The 20,065-nt window shown below is 40.1% G+C and overlaps 1 protein-coding gene across 1 annotated transcript; it reads right to left on the bottom strand.

The window, feature by feature from the left end:
• Positions 1-2,063: 2,063 nt before the first annotated feature.
• Positions 2,064-19,739, bottom strand: LOC119900111 (transmembrane 9 superfamily member 2-like; the record flags this gene model as incomplete). The annotated part of the gene is given in 17 exon segments (XM_038714870.1): positions 2,064-4,894; positions 6,530-6,701; positions 9,366-9,477; positions 10,534-10,685; positions 11,009-11,168; positions 11,314-11,371; positions 11,595-11,714; positions 13,047-13,179; positions 13,396-13,504; positions 14,209-14,288; positions 15,355-15,466; positions 15,740-15,864; positions 16,306-16,435; positions 17,302-17,429; positions 19,196-19,276; positions 19,279-19,291; positions 19,615-19,739. Coding segments are annotated over 17 exon segments (1,878 nt in total), but the record flags the coding sequence as incomplete, so codon positions are not given.
• Between the last annotated feature and the right edge of the window lie 326 nt (positions 19,740-20,065).

The following is a 20,065-nucleotide window of genomic DNA, read 5'->3' as shown; positions in this document are numbered from 1 at the left end:
CTTCACACCCTGATCATGTTTTCAAGAGTACTGTTGTGTGCAATAGATTCTGTTTTTGCATTGAGTTGTTACAGTAGTGTACAGAATTTACTATAGATTTATACTCTTCATATGAAACTCACAAATCTAAATGCCCAATCCTCTGCAGAGATCTAAGAAGATCCATTATTGTAAAGTTTCTAAATATGCATTGGCAGTTATGAAACAAAGAACCTTCTCACAAATTGAGCATTGTCTTCAATTGTTTTGCTGTAGTGTGTAATGATGTGTATAGTGTTTACATTTTTGAAAGCTTCGAGCTGCTCTTTTGGTGTGAAAGTTTGAGTTTTGAAGGGAGAAGGTGTGGTTGTGTTTATGTAGCTTTAGAAAAGGGTGTTGTGTTTAGACATTGGAGAACATGGACAAAACGTTTGTGAAATGTGTTTTAGCATTTGAGAAAAACTGTAATGTATCGGGTCGGGATGTAGCTACATGTGCGCTCCCGAGCCTCTCTCAGAGTACAGCAACACCACAGCTAATGAAATGCAGTCAACTAACGCCACAAAACAAACCGGCTCCCAGCACAACACAGACTCCAATTTAAACTCCACGTAAAGATACAAAACAACAATAAATGTTTGTGATGAAGCCTGTCAGGCCAGACTACATTCAGATGTCGTCTGCATGAGAAAAAGCTAATGTAGCTTATACTGATGTAGGGCGGTGACAGCTAGCTAACGTACGTGAGAACGGCTCTAATGTTTGCTTCGTAACGTTCAATTAAGATTTATTGTAAAATGTAACTGTCAACTTTTACAGAAAATAAAAAAAGCTCTAAAATTTCTGGCTTGGTCCTTAGTTTACAACAGCTGAGTGCTGACTTAATCGTGCTTCTTTGGTTTCAAAAACAATGACTTCAGTTTTATCTTTGTTTAATTGAAGGCAATACTGGCGCATCCAATTGTTGACTTGTTAAATGCACTTGCTCAGTGCTTGTATGGGATCATAGTCCTGGTGATATGACTATGTAAATCTTTGTGTTGTCTGCATAATTATATATTTTGTTGATTTTCATTATCTGAGCCAGACTGACTGTAACCTCTTCTTAAAAACGGGTGGTTTGATATGGGCCTATAATTGGTGATGTGTCTAGATTAGTCTTTTTTAAAGAGTGGCTTGATGACTGCAGTTTTCAGGGCCCGTAGGAAGGCACATGAGCGAAGAGATGTGTTAACAATTTGTAGAAGATCTGACGCCATGCAATTAGGAAAACCCCTGTTATCAAAAGATCAAGGCAGGAGGAGGTGTTGTATTATGTCCTCCATATTGTTATAGTTGGTAGGATCAAATCGTGTCATGCTATTTCAATTGATGTTAATTGGAAGACATACAGAAGTATCCGCTGCCGTTTCACCAGACTTCAGAGCAGCTTCTTCCCTCAGACTCCTCCACTCCACCATATATTACCAAACCACTACCTTGTATAATATATAAGTGTATACACTGTTTTTATTGTTATTCTAGTATATATGTTCTGTGTGTGAAGTGTGAAGGAAGACTTTAATTTCATTGGGACGCTCTAAATTGTAGAATGACAAATATATGAAACCTGAACCTTGAAAATAAAGATTAACTGTTAACTATTAAAAAACTAAGATGAGTGCAGGAGGGTTATCGACCTTTATATTAGTTGTGTGGCAGCAGGTGCAGCCATCGAAGACTTGTAATGACTGTGTATTGCAATCATTTGCCCTGCTTGTACCTACTGCATCAGACTGGGAAAATCTTTGCAGACTGTGGACAGATCCTATTCCAATGTCTCCCATCTGTTACAGACACTCCAGAGCCAAAACAACCACATCAAAGACATCAATTTCTTCCCAAACACCATCACTCTCATGACCATTTCAATAAGCCATGCAACACCACCTGTGCATTAATCCTGCAGTACGAAAACGTTGGCTTTAAATCAGAATCTGAGATCAGTTGTCCTTTCCTTGTCATATCTTTTAACATTTAATCAGGATGTATTCCAAGACAATACAGGACAAAGGGAGCAGAGAGGAAAGACTGAAGAATTCAAATGAGAGAGAAAAAAATCCAATTTAATTATTAGACCAACTTAGTTAACACCGAAACACTGACAAACCATAGTTTAATACACATTATTAGCAGAATGTTTCCATGTTAACAAAAAAAGTCTACTCTACATTTTTAAGATTAGAAAAAGTTCTTTACAATAAATGTTTCAAACGCCATAAAGGTCAAGGTAAAGCCTCTGATGACATGGCCTGTTCCACCAATTTACTTTACAAACCAGGTCTACAGAAAGCTGGGGACAAGGACAAACCAACCTATTTATATAAGCTGAAAATAATAAGCAGTCAGTCAGCTGGCTGAAAAACCTCACTAAAGATGCAAGTTAGTCTTCTGGTGTCCAGCTCTTACAAAAATGACTTTCACAGGTGAAGAGATGTATTTATTCCTGATTTGGCAATAACGTGGTGTGCACTGTTGGGCTGTGAGGGACGATGACTTGACCAAGTGATGAGATTTCTGGCTGTTCAATCTCCAGTCGGTATTGAGCTTCATTAAAAGCTTTTGCTTTTGTTTAGTTTTTAACACTTGGTTACACACATTTCTCAATATTGTGTTCATTTTTCAAAAGCACAACTGCAGTCAGTGTGTAATTAACACAAAATGCACTTAATTAAAGCGACCTCTTTCAAATTTTACAAATAACCCAACTGTCACCAAATCTGTGCATTTACAGTCCATTTTGCAGGTTTACGTAATATTTGGAAAAACTAAAATTTATTACATACATAACACATTATTGTAAATTAGAATGCAATTTACTACATAAAATTCGCAAAACATTAAAATTAAAACTAAAAATTCATTTTATTCCTAGATGAATGAGGCAAGAGGGGACATAAGGTGTGAACTCAAATGTAAGTCGCTTTGGATAAAAGCCAAATGAGTAACTGTAAATGTGATCTGGATGAGACCTTGTGGTCAAATACAGAACGGTACTGCTGTATATCTATATATGTGGCTGCCCTACACATGTATTTATAATGAATATATATATTTGCTTTACTTGCTTACTGGAATTACTTGTGTTTATGAAAATAAAGCTAACTGAAGCATGCTGCAGCATTTCGGATTCATGTCTGAAACATAGTGTAAGGTAGCACAACCCATGCAGGAAAGAGGTGTCTTATTGGTTTATGCAACAAAAGAAAACAAAAAAATTAAGACAACAGTGATACATGCTGTAACGCTACAGATTTTTTTTAGGTCATTGCGTTCTGAGTGAAAGATTTTGGAAACATGGTTTTCCTTGTGTTTTGGTTTGGTTTTTTTAAATGAGCTCAGTATAGAGAAATGCATGTAACCAAAAAAAAAAAAACACTTGTTTAAAATATACAAGTCCTTAGTTTGCATCATCTGCTAGGTCATTGAGAGAAATGAAATTACTACAGGATTCCACTACTTGTATACCACTAGCCTGGGGATAACCTTGTATTTTTGCAGCAAAGTGTTTTTTTTTTTTGTTGTTTTTTTAATCAGTCTTTTTAAAAAGCTGAGCCAACATGATATTCATGTTTTCTGCGCTAAATGTAAGCCTAATGGGTATTTAACTACTGCCTGCTGGTAAGATTTGTTGGCCCTAGCTGAAGAATTACAGCTCCCATGAGTCTTAAGCTAAACTAAAGACTCACACAAAGCATTTGTGTGTGCTTTGTGTGATGGCATGGCACGCTGACTGGAGCATGATTAAATTTCTTGCTCTCAGCACACACTGAACACATCATGCAGACAAAATGAGTGGCTGAGAAGAAGCTCTCTCAGGAGCGAGTACGTTAACATTGCAGCTTGTTTGGAGCGAGAATACAAGTTGTTGCTGGGAAACAGGACAAGGATGTATCCTGACACATCAACATGCCCCTAGCGCCAAAGTGGGACTGGACTTTCTGGCTTTCTGATAGATCAGAATGTAATACTTTCTCTGAAATAGGTTCATATTGCCCTGCACTGTGCACAAGCGGTCAAACTATGACTTCCAAAACGTCAGACTTCATCAGTTCATCCCGGAAACTCAGAAATGATAACTGTTCCACAATACTTTGAGAAAAGTGGGAACGACAAAGCACTCACAAGTTGTCACCTTCAAATTTTAAACAAAAGGAGCGGCTGCAGTTGGAGTAGCCTTTAGAAAGGAACAGCCATATAGACCCATTTAGACATAAACTGTGTAGAAATGTGCACGTAGACACATTTTTTAGACACAACGTGCGACTGCAGATTGCTAAAGCTTCTTCAGAGATGCGTTGCACAAAAATCACATTTAAAATAGTAACACCGGCATATTCCACACCTGTGCACACATTTAATATCACCAGTGAGAGGAAGTAGCCGTCAAGAAGCACACCCTCACAGTTTTATTTGTAGGACTATAATTCTGCAAACAGTGTGCACGGATTTTGAAACAAACCTAAAATGCATGACATGACCGCTGACACAGTCTGTGGACAGTCCAACGCCAATAGCTCACTGCACTCTGTGAAGGTAGCATGGTATAAACTAACCTTTCTGTGTGTCACATATTGGGAAGAGGCGTGTACAGTTATGATTCATTTCATTCAGATTATATGCAGATAGATACTGTATGTACAAAATTACAACCCAGTGTACACATGCTCTCGTCGGCCGGAGGCCTCTCTGCACGAGGAGGTGAATGTTCAGGTTGTAATTCTCCGTTCAGTTTGACAGTGCTGAATGCTCCAAAGGTTGATGGGAGAACGTAACCTCATGTATAGTCCGTTGTGCTTTTGTATCCTTCAGTCCACTTTGACCACACTGTAGATCTTTGTAACAAACCAGAAACAGGCAAAGAAGCCGATAGTACCTGAGGACAGAGAAAATAGACATTTTAATTACAGCTTCACTAAATAAAGGTTTTCTTGACCCACTGCACCAAATCACCATGATATACTGTATACAGTCCCTTCTAAAAGTATTGCAACGGTGAGGGTGATATGTCCTGAGTTGTTTAACACATCTGGATGTGAATACCAGGAAATGAAAGCTGAAATTCTGAACTCTTGTCTCGTACTCTTCTTTTGATCTTAAACCCAAATGTCTTCAGTGAACAACAAAAACAAAGAAATTTGCCTCAACGTTTCCCCCTATTTTAACCTGGGGCCAGATGCATAACACTCACAGCTAAAACTGTGTACACACAACTGTTTTATAAATCACTGTGGAACTGGATGCACGTGCACAAGACCCATTTCCACTCCCACAGCTCGCAATAAATGGATGCAGAAATGCTCTTAATCATGCATTTGCATATTGAAGTGCAGTTTGGCTCTCTTGCATCAGCGAGGTTCTCCAACAGCGGTGAAGATCAGGTGTAATTATTAAACGTGAGAAAGATGAATCAACGACACATTTTATAACGCACATATTGAAACAGACTTCACAATTGAGAATAAAATGAAAAGATCGTTAACACAGGGAAATAATGGCTCAAATGTGAATTTAAAAAATAATACAATTCATCACAATTTTTTAAATATTTATAATAAATACATAATTTACATAATTGTAATTAAACTTAAAGTTTATAAAAGGTGTCTTTGATTGAAATTGTTTTGCAAAAATTGAAAAAACTATAAGACAATGAGTGAAACAAACAACTTTAACAATATTTTACTGTTTTCGATTACGTCCGTATATATTTAATCTCCTCCTTATCATATCACCTTCAGCGGCTCTAGAAAGTCTAGTGTATGCTGGTCTGAAGGCGCACACATTCTCACTGCATGTTCTTCCTTTATAAACACCAGTTTATGTGTAGGGCACATGCATGGTTTTTGTGCGTAAACACTGTTTATACATCTGGACCCTGGAATAAGGAATTTACATCAGAGGTAAAAGTTAAAGGTGCACAACTCAATATTTTTATATCAACAACGTCTCAGTTGATTATGTATAAAGTGAAAGGTGTCGTTTGAAGTGATGACCCCACAGAATATTATTACCAAATCTGCACGTCTCCTCAGCTTTACAGAACTTTTTAGTATTTTTGTTTTGTTTTTCAGTTAAAAGGCTCAGATAAACCCAACAGCAGAGAGAGAAACATGTGGGGAGTGCAGCATTTAGCAACTTAACAGCCAGATATTTTTTCTGTGTTGTTGATGTCAGTGAGATTTCAACAGATTGATTATTAGATGGGCAACTTTTGCTGACATGCTGCCAAATAACCTTCAGGGTGATTATATGTCACTGTTGTGTTTACAGCTTGTTGCGCTGCACCCAAGTGACCACAACAACATCAAAACTGTTAACGTGAGTGAGATTAACGTATTTTTCTCATGGACGTTGAGAGTTTAGGTGGTGCAGGGCTACGGTTGGGGAGAACTTTCCTTTTAACCTAAAAATTGCATAAGTACAATGCATGAGACAGATGACAGCCATGATGATCCAGAATGGAAAAATACATCAACCATCACCTCTCCTGACTTTTTTATATACCTACCAGTGAATAAGAAAAAGATGAGAACCATGATCATGGTGTATCCAAAGTACAAGATGGTGCTGGCCAGTCCAGTGATTTGCAGCTTCGAGAAGAAGTAATGAACGGCATAGACCAGGAAATAGACAGCAGTGAAGCCACTGGTCAGGAAGGAACGCCACTGCCAATGGTAGTCCTGTGAAGAGGAGGAACAACGCCAGAGTTGAGTTGTCAGTTTTCAGTTTTGTAAATTTAGGCCCTCACTAAAGGGGTTAACGAGCGAGTGGCCCCTGTCATACAGAGCCTGCTTTGCAGAAACATGAATTACAGGTCAATGTTGGTGAGTGAAATCAGAACTAAATCTAAATCAATTACAAACAAATACAAACATGTCAAGAGATCGCAGACATCTCCTGTCTGAATCGCCTGCTCCTAGACCTAAAAGGTTGGAGCTCCTGTTGATGGCGCCTGCCGTGTTTCCTGGCTTTCCCTTTTTGTCCTACCTGTCCTGTGTGTTGCTCTGTTCTTTCTCCCTTTTGTCAACGATGGACTTGCAGCTCGTTCTATGATCCAAGCCATATCAGAGTGTCTATGGTGGATCACAGTGTTTTAAATCTATGGGTGAGTTCTCTACAGTCAACGTTGCCAGCGGCACGACGATCCCTGCAAGACTGCAGCACCGAAGCTCCAACAAATACTGAAGGAGGAGAGTCCGTGAAACTGAGACAGCTCTGGATTTTTAGATGCATATCGATTCTGAATATTTTAAAAGGTTTTACTACTCATACTACTCGATACAGAAAATGCACTTTCTCACCATCTTCTCGTCACTTGTATATGTAAAATAACACGAATCAACCTCGAGTGGAGCGAGTACCACTCGAGGTTGATTCGTGTTATTTTTTTCCTGCCTTTTGGTGAAGTCCCACCCTACTGTGCTGTGATTGGCTACTACTTGTCACTTGGGATTGAATGCTGGCAAAGGATATAAGCAAGCCTAAATGCAAGCGATGGTACAGAGCAGCGCTAACGAGAGGTGCTAACAAAACCAACTGAGCAAAGCGCCAGCAGGACCGACGCACAGATCTCTGTAAAGAACCTGGAGAACGTCTTCCCTCCCAACATCACTGAAGTATTAAATAAGATGGCCCAGTAAACTGTTAAGATACTTGTCCTGTTTGCCCAACAGATATTTGTAATTCTCATAACTAAGCTAATCCCCCTCAGAGCGATCAGACTTGAGGAAAGAGTTTCAGTTGATAATAAAATGCATTGACTAAGCTAAGATGTAAATTAACTGATGCTGTTCTGCCTAACTTTCACAAGTTTTGTTAATATCTTTAACTCTCACTGAATATGTGTCAAGCCCTCCACACAACATATACATTTTTTATTTACACAGGAGCTTTTTATTACTGATCACAACTGGATTTTAGTTGATTAGTCTTTTAATCTAGATTGCTTACCCTGCCGACCTGTTTTTAGCTCTCGCATCCTTAACCACCTTTCTGCTGCTTGATGTTGACTCTTGGTGCAGCTGCTTAGTAAACACTGCCTTTCAGCACTGGATCAAGTGGTCCCTATTAAAACTAGACCAGCTCCTTTGATCAGTTGCTCCCTGTGGGTAAATGACAATTTTCTCTCTGTCAAGCAAGACTGTCAGAGTCGAGTGCTTGTAGGAATCCACCTACAAGTTCACTATTTTTATTTAAAAGAACTTGAATAGCCATGTTTCCATCTAATTGTCATGCAAATGTGAAGTGTACTTTTGAAATGTAGTAATTGCGAAATATGTGTGTTTCCATCAGCTGGTTTGACGCGAATAAACCAGGCTACGGCAAGTGTAGTTACATCAGTAGCTGACGTTACACATGGTTGTAATAAACAAGACGTATGGGTTCCAAACCAGAAACAAAACCAGCTGCATGGAACTGATGGCCATTGATCTTAGAAAAATGGAGAGAGGTCCTCAGAAACGTGTTTCAAGCAGGAAAGTTGCAACCAACCATGTCTCTGCATGTTATGGGAATATCCGGCAAGACGCCGACAGCGGAAACAGCTGATCAGACGTGAGATATGAAAGATATGAAACTTTTTATTCTGATAACATTTTTGGCCATATCGTCCAGCCCCCTTATTCAGCAAAAGTTTCCATCTCCCATTTAGCGCATTTACTCTTTTTCAACAAAGGCAAAAGCCACCTCATGCGAGCGTAAAAACTTTTGCGCGAAATCTAATGCGATACTTCAAAATGCGTTGATGGAAACACGGCTACTGATTTTAAATAATTGGGTTAAGGATGCCAGAATCTGACTGTTGGCACAATCCCAAACCTTTATTTTCACACATTTCATAGTGTCGTTACTCCTGCTGTTCTGATTTTTTTCAAGTGAGGACGGCAACACCTGACTTTCATTCTTTGTTGGTAAGATTAGCGACATCAGATTAAACACTTTCCCCTCACGTTCTCCCCCATCTCCTCTCAGCCAAATTTACCTGAATTTTTTCTCCTGCCTCCAGCCTCACTCCAACATCTTGCAAATGTATGAAAACTTCCTCTAGCCCTCTTGACATCTTACCAGCATCTCTGTGTAAATATGTCTGGTTGTGTCCCTGCTTATTTCAAACAAAATTTTATTCAACCACTTCTCAAAAAAATCGAACCCTGACCCTTCTCTACCCCACAATCAGCAGCGACGGTACTTTTTTGTTTAAAACTTGTCAACATAATAGATAAGGAATATTGGGAGAAAACAGCTGCTGTTAACAACTTTGATGCAACAATGTCAGTATTAATATCATCCCTGAAGCATGAAGATGATAATGTTAAAGGTCTTGCATTGATCTGTGTGCTGTTTACCTCAGCACATAGGTGGAAGTAGCAGAGCAGGATGGTGGCCTCAGAGCAGGTGATGACCAGGATAATGAAGACCAGGAAAAGGAAGCCAAACATGTAGTACATCTGGTGGGACCTGGATGACAGGAAGAGACATGTCTGAGCCTTACAGACGAGACTACAGTAGTTTGGTCAGTCTGCCACCATGTTTGGTAAATGTAGACTCATTTAACATGTTGATAATCTCTAGTTCTGCCAAATTAATTTATTTAATTCATTCATTTATTTGGGGTTTTCACAAAATAAGAGAATTGTGCTTCTTTTTATATCTGGCTAGTTTTAATACTGGTGAATGTGTTTCAGCTTTAAGAGGTTCTAAGAGATTGTGAGTCGCATCACTATTTAAAGACTTCCCACAGCTCTGACTGAACAGGGCTGACCTTAAAAGTTCAGTCCGTAAGTTTTAGTGGCATCTAGTGGTGAGGGGCGTGAATTGCAGCCAGTTGCTCACGGTGTATTCATGCGCTCATCGGACGGTCCCATTTCCTGATTTGTTTAGTTGTTCTTCCGACTTCAGTGTGCGTTCATGTGCTCTTAAGTCAGAGTGTGGGATCAATATGGACGCTATTACAGTGATGTGTTGGATTAGTATTATCAGAGCATCTAAACAACACGCAGACATGTAGTTCACTTTACATGGACAGCAAACTAACCATTATAACCATATTACAAATTACATGTTTGGAAAATATGCACATGCAATACATGATTTTGCACAAATCAAAAGTTCTGTATACTATTTGTTGCCCTGTGTACACTTTATTTCTCTTCTTTTTTTAAGGAGGAAAAAAAGGTTCTGATTATTCCGACACAACATGAATGCACCGCCTCACCCCTCCCTTTCCGAGCAAGCCAGCAGACAGCTCTTGTGCTAAATAATCCATGTGGTCCTCCATTTGTCCACATTTATCTTCTTTTCATACCTCTAATAAACCAGTCGACTACTACTACTACCATTATTTGTTATTCTCCTTCGTATTCAACATAGTGACGAAACGCACTCTGTGGAGCAGTTTGTCCGTTTGGGCTACTGTAGAAACATGGCGGCGCAACATGCCAACTTCCATGTAAGGTGTTGTATGTAGATAGAAATGGCTCATTCTAAGGTAATAAGCTTTTTATACATTCTCACCAGATGGAGTTTAGTATGAAGAACAGCTGAATAAAAATACATCCAAAAGGCAAAATTCCACCCATGATGATCCCAGGGAAAGGCCTTGTGTAGAATGACTGCTCTGGGATTTGACGAGGAATCTGATTCGTCCGCACTGGGTGCTCAATCCCCTTAAATGAGAGAGAGAGAGAGCGCGAGAAAAAATACAGCATTGAAGAATTGTTAAAAAATGACACATGTACTTTTTTAATGTGAATTGCAGTGTAGCGTCTTTACATTCTTGGTTATTTCCGTTAATTGGTGGACTATGGACCCGACAAATCAATTAGTATTGCTGTAGTGTTATTTTATTATTTGAGCACTTGCTGTACTTGACTGATGACATTGTGACAGCAGCACACTCTTTCTGCAAACCACCACTGGCATGAAATGTATACCAACAAATACAGAATGTATTACGTATGAATGGATGTAAATTTTGTCATTTACTTACTGCCTTCTTGAAGCCAAAGTATGCTCCTATAAAGGTCAGTGGCACTGAGATACAGAACCAAAGGGCCAATATGGCTACCAGGGTCCCAAATGGCATGGCTGCTGAAGACCCTTCGCCCCACAGGATCAAGTTCATCACAAAGAAATCTGCAAATACCACCCTGAGCAGAGACAGAGAGGATGTTAGATGAAGAAGTAAATGATTGACAGAGTGGGATCAAGTGGTCGTATTTTTGTCATGCAGTAAGCGTCTGGTGTTGTGTATGTTACTATGTCTGGTGTTTGAGCCAGCGCTAACAGTCTTACCCAGGGCAGAGGAAGGCTGTCAGCAGAACGTTGGTCTTCCACTTCTCTCCTCCGAAAGCTGATAATTAACCAAACACAAAGACAAAGAAGGATTTTCAGTTCTCATTTACTGCTGATAGTCCACAGCCACAAATGCTGCAGTGTTTATTAGCAGTATGATTGTGATTATTATATGAATGAGACTTTGTGTTCTTTGTGTCCAAGTAAACAGTACGTAAAGCCTACCTGAATTTGTTCACCCAATTCCAACAAAAAAACCCACCGGTTTCTTTCTCACTTACATTTGTAGAGGCGAGCAGCCACATATCCAGCAGGGGTTCCCAGAAGGACCCAGAGAACAACAGCACAAGTCATCAGAGCCCCACGGTTTGCCGGAGAGAGGAACCCAAGACAGGCAAAGACTGGAGGAGGGGGGGGGAGTTATACATTTGAAGTTGAATAAGAATAAGTAATAACATAAAAAGTAAAACAGTTATAGAGCCCCACTGATCCTTCCAGGATTAAACCAATATCAACACTTCAAAGTGTTTAAATCTGATTATGAAATATTGGCTGATATTAGGCACTGACGGTGGACCTGAAGTGCAAAACAAAAATTCTTGCTCATGACTAGACAGAACCCAAGTCAATTCAGTGTCTAATCAAGTTTGGTCAGTGATTGGTCAGAAAGGAAACTCCCATTACTCTATTGTGGGATGCTACTGGGCCAACTGTTTTACGCCTTTGTCTTTATAGAGTTGCGAGGTGGGAGAAGCTATTTTGGGCACCCCTGATTTCGGAAGTAAAAGTCCTATTCATTTTTCCCTTAGACAATGTTACGTGACTCAGCTGGAGCACGTCTGCGGCTTGGAATCGGTATGAAACTCTCCTGGAGAACACAAGATTAACACGGCCAGTCAGCTAATCTGTGGGAGTTTCCTCCCCGTAAAGTATCACTGACCAAACGTGATTAAACTCTGATTCGATTTGAGCTCTGAACAAGAATTGTTGTTCCTACTGGTGCTGTTCTGTGCAAAGCTGCGTTTTCTGTTAATTTGTCCTGATTTGTAAGGCAGTGAAACGCGGGTGGTAGTAGCTCAGGCAGAAGGGAATTGGTTCAAAAGTCCAACATGGACAAGACTGCACAGAGTGTGGACTGGTAGCTGGGGAGGTACTCTGGCATCGCTCCACATTTAATATACATATCTCCAGGTCTGAGTGAAAAACTGAATTTGCCCCCTTGGGAAAATTGAATACTTGTCATTATTAAATATTGGTGTTTTCTTAAGCAGCACAGAGAGTGATGATGTGGATACTGACATATCTGTAATAAGCTAATATTGGCCAATAATTTCAACTTTCTATAACTTTCAAATAAATTGATTAGATAATGTGGTTAATATGGGGATTTGTTAGCAACCTCTCATCATCTGACTTTGTGCAATCTACCCCTACTGGACTCCATTACAAATTGTATCTAGCACTTAGGCTGCATACTCAGATTCGCTACTTCTGGAGTAGTCCTAAAGAAAGAGAGGCATGAGATGTTCCATGTCTTGTGACACTTTTTAAACTTAATGGGGCATTCATTATCGAGTGGATATGGCAGAAATAAAGAATGGACAGAAGAAACACATGAAAGCTGATGGCATGTCAAGAGCAGTCATGAAGAAACAAACCAGTCAGGCATCCAATAACGGTGCTAGTTTGGCATATATGACTACTAAACAATCATGAAGATAACAAAGACATACAAAGGGTGACAAAGGTCATAATGAAGATCTGCGTTCCAGAGCCGAGGAAAACAGACAGCAGCATTCCCTTCCTGGGAGGTCGGAAAACATCTCCGTGGACCAGCTTCCATCCGAACTCCTCCTGGGCATCCTCCTGGAGAACAAGATAGATGTGCAGATATGATGAGAACTGAGAACAACACAGCCCGACCTCTCACGTCCACCAGACACAGCTGTGTCATGTTCTAGTAGTGCCATGACTGCCTTGTATAAGATCAAATAAAGGTAGTTAATCATGGCTGTACATTTCCTGACCACAGCTCCAGCTAAGCTCAACAGAGTCCTATCAGCCACAGAGACAGGTACTCACCACAGAGTCCATCTGATTGTATCTGGCGATGTCTTTATGGAGAGTCCGCAGCATGATCATGGCTACCATTCCAGACAGGAACAAAACAATCACCAACGAGTTCATTATGCTGGGGAGAAAAAAAACAGCAAAGCCAGATAAGTCAGTACTTTGATGTGGATTGTCTCTGACAGACGCCAGGCCTGAGCAATGGTTTGAATGTATCATTATGACACTGTGGGGCAGACATAATGTTTGACATCAGAGGCATTTGTAAACCAAAATGATGATGACTGCTGTCTAAAATCTGCCCCAACCTAAAAGCCTGCCGCCTATAGGACAGGACTCTTGTTGGATGGTGGTGTCATGGCCAGTACTGGACAGAAAAACCCAAGTTGATTTGGGGGAGGACAGTAGGAATCCCCTGAAAGTTGCTTCACACACTGCTGTCACTTCAAATCCAGTTGAGTATACAAGACATACAAACGGCTCATACTGAGGGAATCCAGCTCAGGAGAGCCAGTAAAGACGGCCCTTGTTTCTTACGGAAATCTAGAGACATTGCTGCTTGTTTTCTCTTAGACATTGGGTCAGCAGTTACAAAACCGCCCCTGCATGCTCGCAAATCTTGACTAGCAATTTGATTACCACTTGAATTTGTGTCAACATCACTGGCAGAAAATTCATCAACATGGGCTCAACCTTCAGAACCACAGCTGGCTCTTGCAAAACATTTTTACATTTGTTCCCCATAAATCATATCTGAGCTGCACATTCCAGCACAAAGTGAATGTCATATAAATGTGTGTCAACATGTGTGTGTTTGAGCCTTACCTGAACCACTGGATGTTGGTGTGAGGCATTGACTCCAGGATGTAGTCCCATCTAGACGCCCAGCGAATATTTTTGTCTTCCTACAAAGACACACACACACACACACACACACACTAAATCAAAATGTTTGTAAGTGTAATTTGCTCTTCACAATAGGGATTGGTAATCATTAAAAAATTATTTCACATATTCACCTTGATGTTGATAAACTAACAATAATATTTAAAATCAAGGCACCTCAGCACTGAAGTCTGTACCATATGATCTGCTGAAAGATGTTTTAATTACAGACCATTAGCATTAACAGGCTCCCAGATCTCTGTTTCCATGTTAGAAGAAGTCCTGTGACTCAGGTCCTATCTGATTGGCGTCCAGATCTCCTGGATCCATTTTCTTTATATTAACTATCTATAATTCTGTCACATGATTGTCCATATTTTTATTTATCAAGTGTGATAAAAAGACAATAAATTCAACCAAAACGTTTAAAGTACCATAAAATTTCCGTAACATAGTATCAATACTACAGTCTGTAATAATGTAGCCCCAGGACCCCTTCAAACCGGGTTACTGTACCCGTCCCTATAGAGCCTAAGTCACTCGCTTCTGCTTCTGGCCCATGGGACCTTATTTCAGAATAAAATATGTACGGTAGTGAATGGTGAGAGACAACTTATTTTTTGATCCTGTTTGAACTGTGCCCTGAATAATAATCATCATAATAATTTTGTTCGTCAAGAAAGTTGCAGTTTGTTGTAAAACAGTCGTTTTGTGTGAAAACAATTTTTTTGTCTCGTACAACACGTTAACGCAGTAATACTAGTCTTATTTCACAGTCTTATACCTCAACAGTTTTCCGACAAACTGCAACTTTTTTTACTTTTACATGCACATTTTAAATTGGCCATCATCAAAAATTTGTTGTCTCCTGCCATTAACTACCGTACATATGTTCCTGAAGTAAGGTCCCATGGTGGTCCACCGGAAGGGGATGGGCTTAGGCTCTCTATAGAAGGGCTACATCAGGTTTTTCACTTTCTCTCTCTGGAGCATCAGTCCATTTTCATTTTCTAGGTCTGGTCATCTGTGGAACTTCACAAAACACAGACAGCCTTAAACCCACAAAGTTGATGTTATTGTACTGACCACAAATCTGACAGAGTAAGTGTATGGGATCTTGAACACTCCTGCTTGTTTGTTTTTCAGGAACTTTGGCCCCCCAGAGCAATCAGGGCTGTCATCATTAGGATTTTCATAGCTGGCCAGATGAAGAGAGACAGAGAGAGACATGGGAATAGATTTGAAATCAAACAATAAATGACAACGCTAAATAATACCACATGTGCTACTAGTCTGTGAAATTGGATAGATTTTATACCAGGACACAGCACCAGAGCTCTTTCAGAAGCCACAAAAAGTTCAACAATTGGCACAAATGTCAAAATAGCCCCAAACAACACACTAAGTAAAAAACCTGACATCTAAATTTTCACTAGATACCTACATATCAGCTAAAACTGTCATTCATTACCTTTTGGGTTCAATCTTTGCAGCAACCAATCGAGCTCCAAGTTGTTCGTGCTCAACGATGTGGTAATGGATGGTGATGTCCACATGGTTAAAGATGTAAAAGGCATCCTTTTCATTAAAGTTAGACTGGAAAACAAAAGCACAGCAGTTCAAAGTACAGACAGGGAAATAATGTGTTATTACAGTTACAGCTGTGCAGGATATGAACCATTCTAACTTTGGGCACTGAGACACCTGCTGGTATCAAAAAAGACACTGGGGCAGACAGTGATGCATGCTGCTCACCCCGAGAATTATGTTTTGAGTGGAGTATCCCTTTTTTGTTTTTTTAATACTACCGTGATAAATGTCACCACCCAAAATATGATATCACCCACCCCTACCATACAGTTTTAGTGATCTGATATTAGTATTATTTTGTCTTGACTGATGGGAATCCTTACATGTGTAAGGAAACATGAGAAAACAACTACACGCCCGAGTATGAGTAGGAGGCGATGTTCATACAGATATTTTAATTATGCCGTTAAAGAGGGCTTTGTTTGTGTCCATGTGTGACCTACTCACATTGACCACGCAGGCATCTTTGGGTCGGCCTGCTTCTGTGACGTAACAGCCAATAGGGAATCCAGGGTTACAGAACTTCTGTCCATCTTCGACATCATAGCACCAGGTGACCGGCATGTTATCCACAATCCTACACACACACGCGCAACACAAAACAGAAGCCTGTAATGGTCACATATCTTGCGCTTAAACAGCCAGATGAGTAAAATAACAACTCTAAAAGCCCCAGTTTACATGTCGTTGGTCAGTTATCACATTTCACTCTCTTTCTCTACCACCCGCCACATTGTCGGGAGAGTAAGAGTTTAGGCATAGAAGGCATAAGTCCCTGCTCTTCCGGTGGACCACCATGGGACCTTATATTAGTAAGAATATGCCGGGTAGTCCATGGCGAGAGATAATTTTGCAAGGCAAGAAGGTAGCAGTTTGTCGTCAAACTGTTGAATACTGTGAAAATACGTAATCAGAAAGACCACACACCCTAAAGCCGCATAATGTAATCAACTACACAACTTCCATGTGTAGACGGTGTGATGGAAGGACCAGGACACATTGGATTAAGGTGAGATACATCTGTGCGTGGAACATGGCTAAGTTACCTAGCCAGTAGTAACCAAGTGTCCCTTTTTACAGTTTTATGACAAACTGTGACTTTCTTGACTTACAGAATTAACATTAGCGACAGGGACTACTGTTCTGTCAAAACTAAATTTCCCCTGGGGACAAAGATCTTGCTCTTGACCTTTCTTGTGTTCAGACAACAATTTAACATTTGAGAACGCTGGTTACATTACAAATTACAACTTGTATTTATATTCATAACAACTTCTGTTTGGTTATAGAGGCCTACTTGATGTGTTTCCAGGAACCATTTATAGAATCCTTTACGTGGGAGTCGTGTTCTGGTGTGTATACAGTTAATTTTATATCTATGTATATGCCTGTGGTTGCATTTCACTTCACTTTATGATGTGTCTGTCAGTGAATCATACATACCAGTGATGCTGGTAGTTGAGTAACATGCCTTTCTTGAGGAATTCCAGTTTGGATTTTTCTGTTGGGTTGGTGGTGTCGTAGGTTCTGGTGCACACCTTCTGACACGCGGCGGGGTTCTTGAACTCAAACTGACACATGGGACACACAGTTAGTATCTTTACTTTTGCATTGTTAGGAGTTAATATGACCCCTTTGTCATGATGTCTAACAAAGGTGCAATGACACACATCATCCCCATAAAGGAACCCACCAACATTTTGGGAACCCTCTTGTTTGACTTCAAACCCAGAGACAAAATCAACATCAGCTCTGTCCGTTCAGCACAGACAAACAGGAGATGTGTTTGGCCTAGCTTAGCACAAAGACTGGAAGCAGGAGTAAACTGTAAGCCACGCTCTATCAAACTAAAAAAATATTTCCCACACTATTGCACTTTGAGTTTCTGCCTTCTGCACTGAACTCTGACCCAAAGAGGGACAACTGCTACATTTGAAATGCCTGTCAGATGACTGAACTCCTGCTCACTCCCAAAGCTTGCAGCCACTAACGGTGTACAGTCAGGATTCACTCGGCTAACGTCTGGCACACAGTGACCTTCAGACAGAACTAAAGACGGCAACCCCACGCCAATGACTTTACAAAGACAAAGACTTTAGAGATGCTGCTGTGACCAGTGACTGATGTTCATGAATAACTTTAACAGTGTAGTTAAAAGAGAGACCTACCTGTGTTAACAACACAATGTCAGTGAGTGCATAAAAACAACTAAAGCTGCCAGAGCAACAAAACTGACTGAATTCATTTGAAAGCACATTTCCTTTATGTCTTGTCTGTTTTATGACTTACTTAGTATTCAGTTATAGTTAAAACATTGTTTATCATAATGACCATGTCTGTACATATATGATTACGGTCCAAACTGTTAAGTACTATGGAAGCCCTAAGCAGCCATCCATTCAAATATTTTTTCAACTGCATTTTCGCGTGATAACGGGATAATTTTCTCATGATGTCGAGATAACAAAACAGTAGTTTAACAGAGTGGTTTAATGGTAATTTCAGTGTGTATATCAGTGTCACTGGTTAGCTCAGTTGGTAGATCACAGGACTCATACTCTTGGAGTTGTGTGGACTTTTTTTTCTTTTATGCGCCCATAATCACAGAGAGAATTAATGTGTTTCTAATGTGTGGTTTATAATGGACTGAAAGGTTAGGGGGCAGTGGTAGACTGGACAGATGGTTGCAATTCACAACCCCCTTCATCATCAGTTGATGCTCTACGCTCTGTAAATGAAGCTACTATGTGCATGTAGGAAAAAGAGACAGCACACTGAACTATAGCTCCAAACCTTCCAACTGAGTCTTCATCGGGCAAATAGTTAACATGACGTGGAGGGATTTTCCCTCCTCCTACCACTTTTTTCAGTGGGGTCTATTAGATCTTGTAGAGTTTTGCCATCTAATGCTGCATAACCCCCCTTTTAAAATATTTTTATACATCTCTGTGTAATAGTTTGCAATTTCTGTGTTACCATGACTGCGTCATGCACTGACGCACATGATTTTGTTAGCCACTCATGTTAACCATATGCATGATAACCTGGTAGTGTTTGGGAAGTCTATTGTGGTTCAAGAGCTATAATCTAGCGTGTAGATATTCAGCTTTTTTCCTTTATTGGATCTACTTTTCTGTATTTAAAAATATATAGGATTGCATCTGCAAACAACAACCCTCAGTGCTTATTTTGTGTGTGTAAACATAGCCAGAAAAAGATCTTCATTCATTCCAACAGAACCACATGCACACCCGTTGTAACTGCTGCCATTAAAGCAGCCTAGCTTTACCCAGATGGTTTCTGTAGATGTGTGTCTGTAGATTTAGATGCTTGTTACCTTGTATGGTGAGGCTTCAATCCTCTCCCCAAAAAGAACCTGGCCCAGATTCTCTGATGGACGTTTCACTGTTTTCTCGCGGAGCAAAAGTCAAACCTGCACAAAAAGGAGGAGACTATTCAAAGTGTTTGGGGCAGAATAAACTACAACACCTTTACTCCACCATTACACACTGCATTCAGTAACCTGGGCTAAGGGTTTCTCGACTCTTTCCGCCCTGTGAATCTGTTTTTAAACTTCAAAACTGTCATGACTTCAGCAGTAAGGGCTGTGGATATTGTGCTGTATGTTACAGGTGAGTAGTAGAGGCTTTCTGCATACTTTAGTACGGTCAAGCTGTTGAAACTCCAGGACAAAAGGGATTCAATAATACAATTCTACAAAGAAACAATACAGGCACATTTTTCGGTGCTACTTACGCAGTATATTCATATGGCAGAACAGACTCCACTGAATCCAGCCTGTTCACAAACAGCTCGATGATCGTCTGCAAGAAAACAAAGCAGACAGACACGTATTGGAAGACAACAATGATCCAATCAGGCTTTCATTTACATGTTAGAAACAGATCCGTGATTGGTTGGTATCCTGGTTTCCACCTTGACGTGAAGACATTGTTACGACAAACTCGACAGAGGTGTGTGTTTTTCTAGAAACAACGTTCTGGATAGGCAAAGAAATATATGAAATTATCCTAAAGACACACACAGGTTCTCTGAGGTTTTTCGTATTGTGCAGAAATTCAAGACCTTGTGCGGTAGGCATAGAGGAGAGTATCAGAAGAACTTTTCTGAGATGCATAATGAAAAAAATGTGTGTTAGAAACAGGTTCTGAGCAGTTGCCTATGGCACCACGGCACCGAATGATGG

This window comes from Micropterus salmoides, unplaced genomic scaffold (assembly GCF_014851395.1).
Source record: "Micropterus salmoides isolate LMB-PRFRI ecotype aquatic unplaced genomic scaffold, ASM1485139v1 Ms_hic_scaffold_1250, whole genome shotgun sequence".
Taxonomy (NCBI): Eukaryota; Metazoa; Chordata; class Actinopteri; order Centrarchiformes; family Centrarchidae; genus Micropterus; species Micropterus salmoides.
Note: the sequence above shows the minus strand (reverse complement) of the source record. Positions and strands in the feature narration are given on the sequence as shown.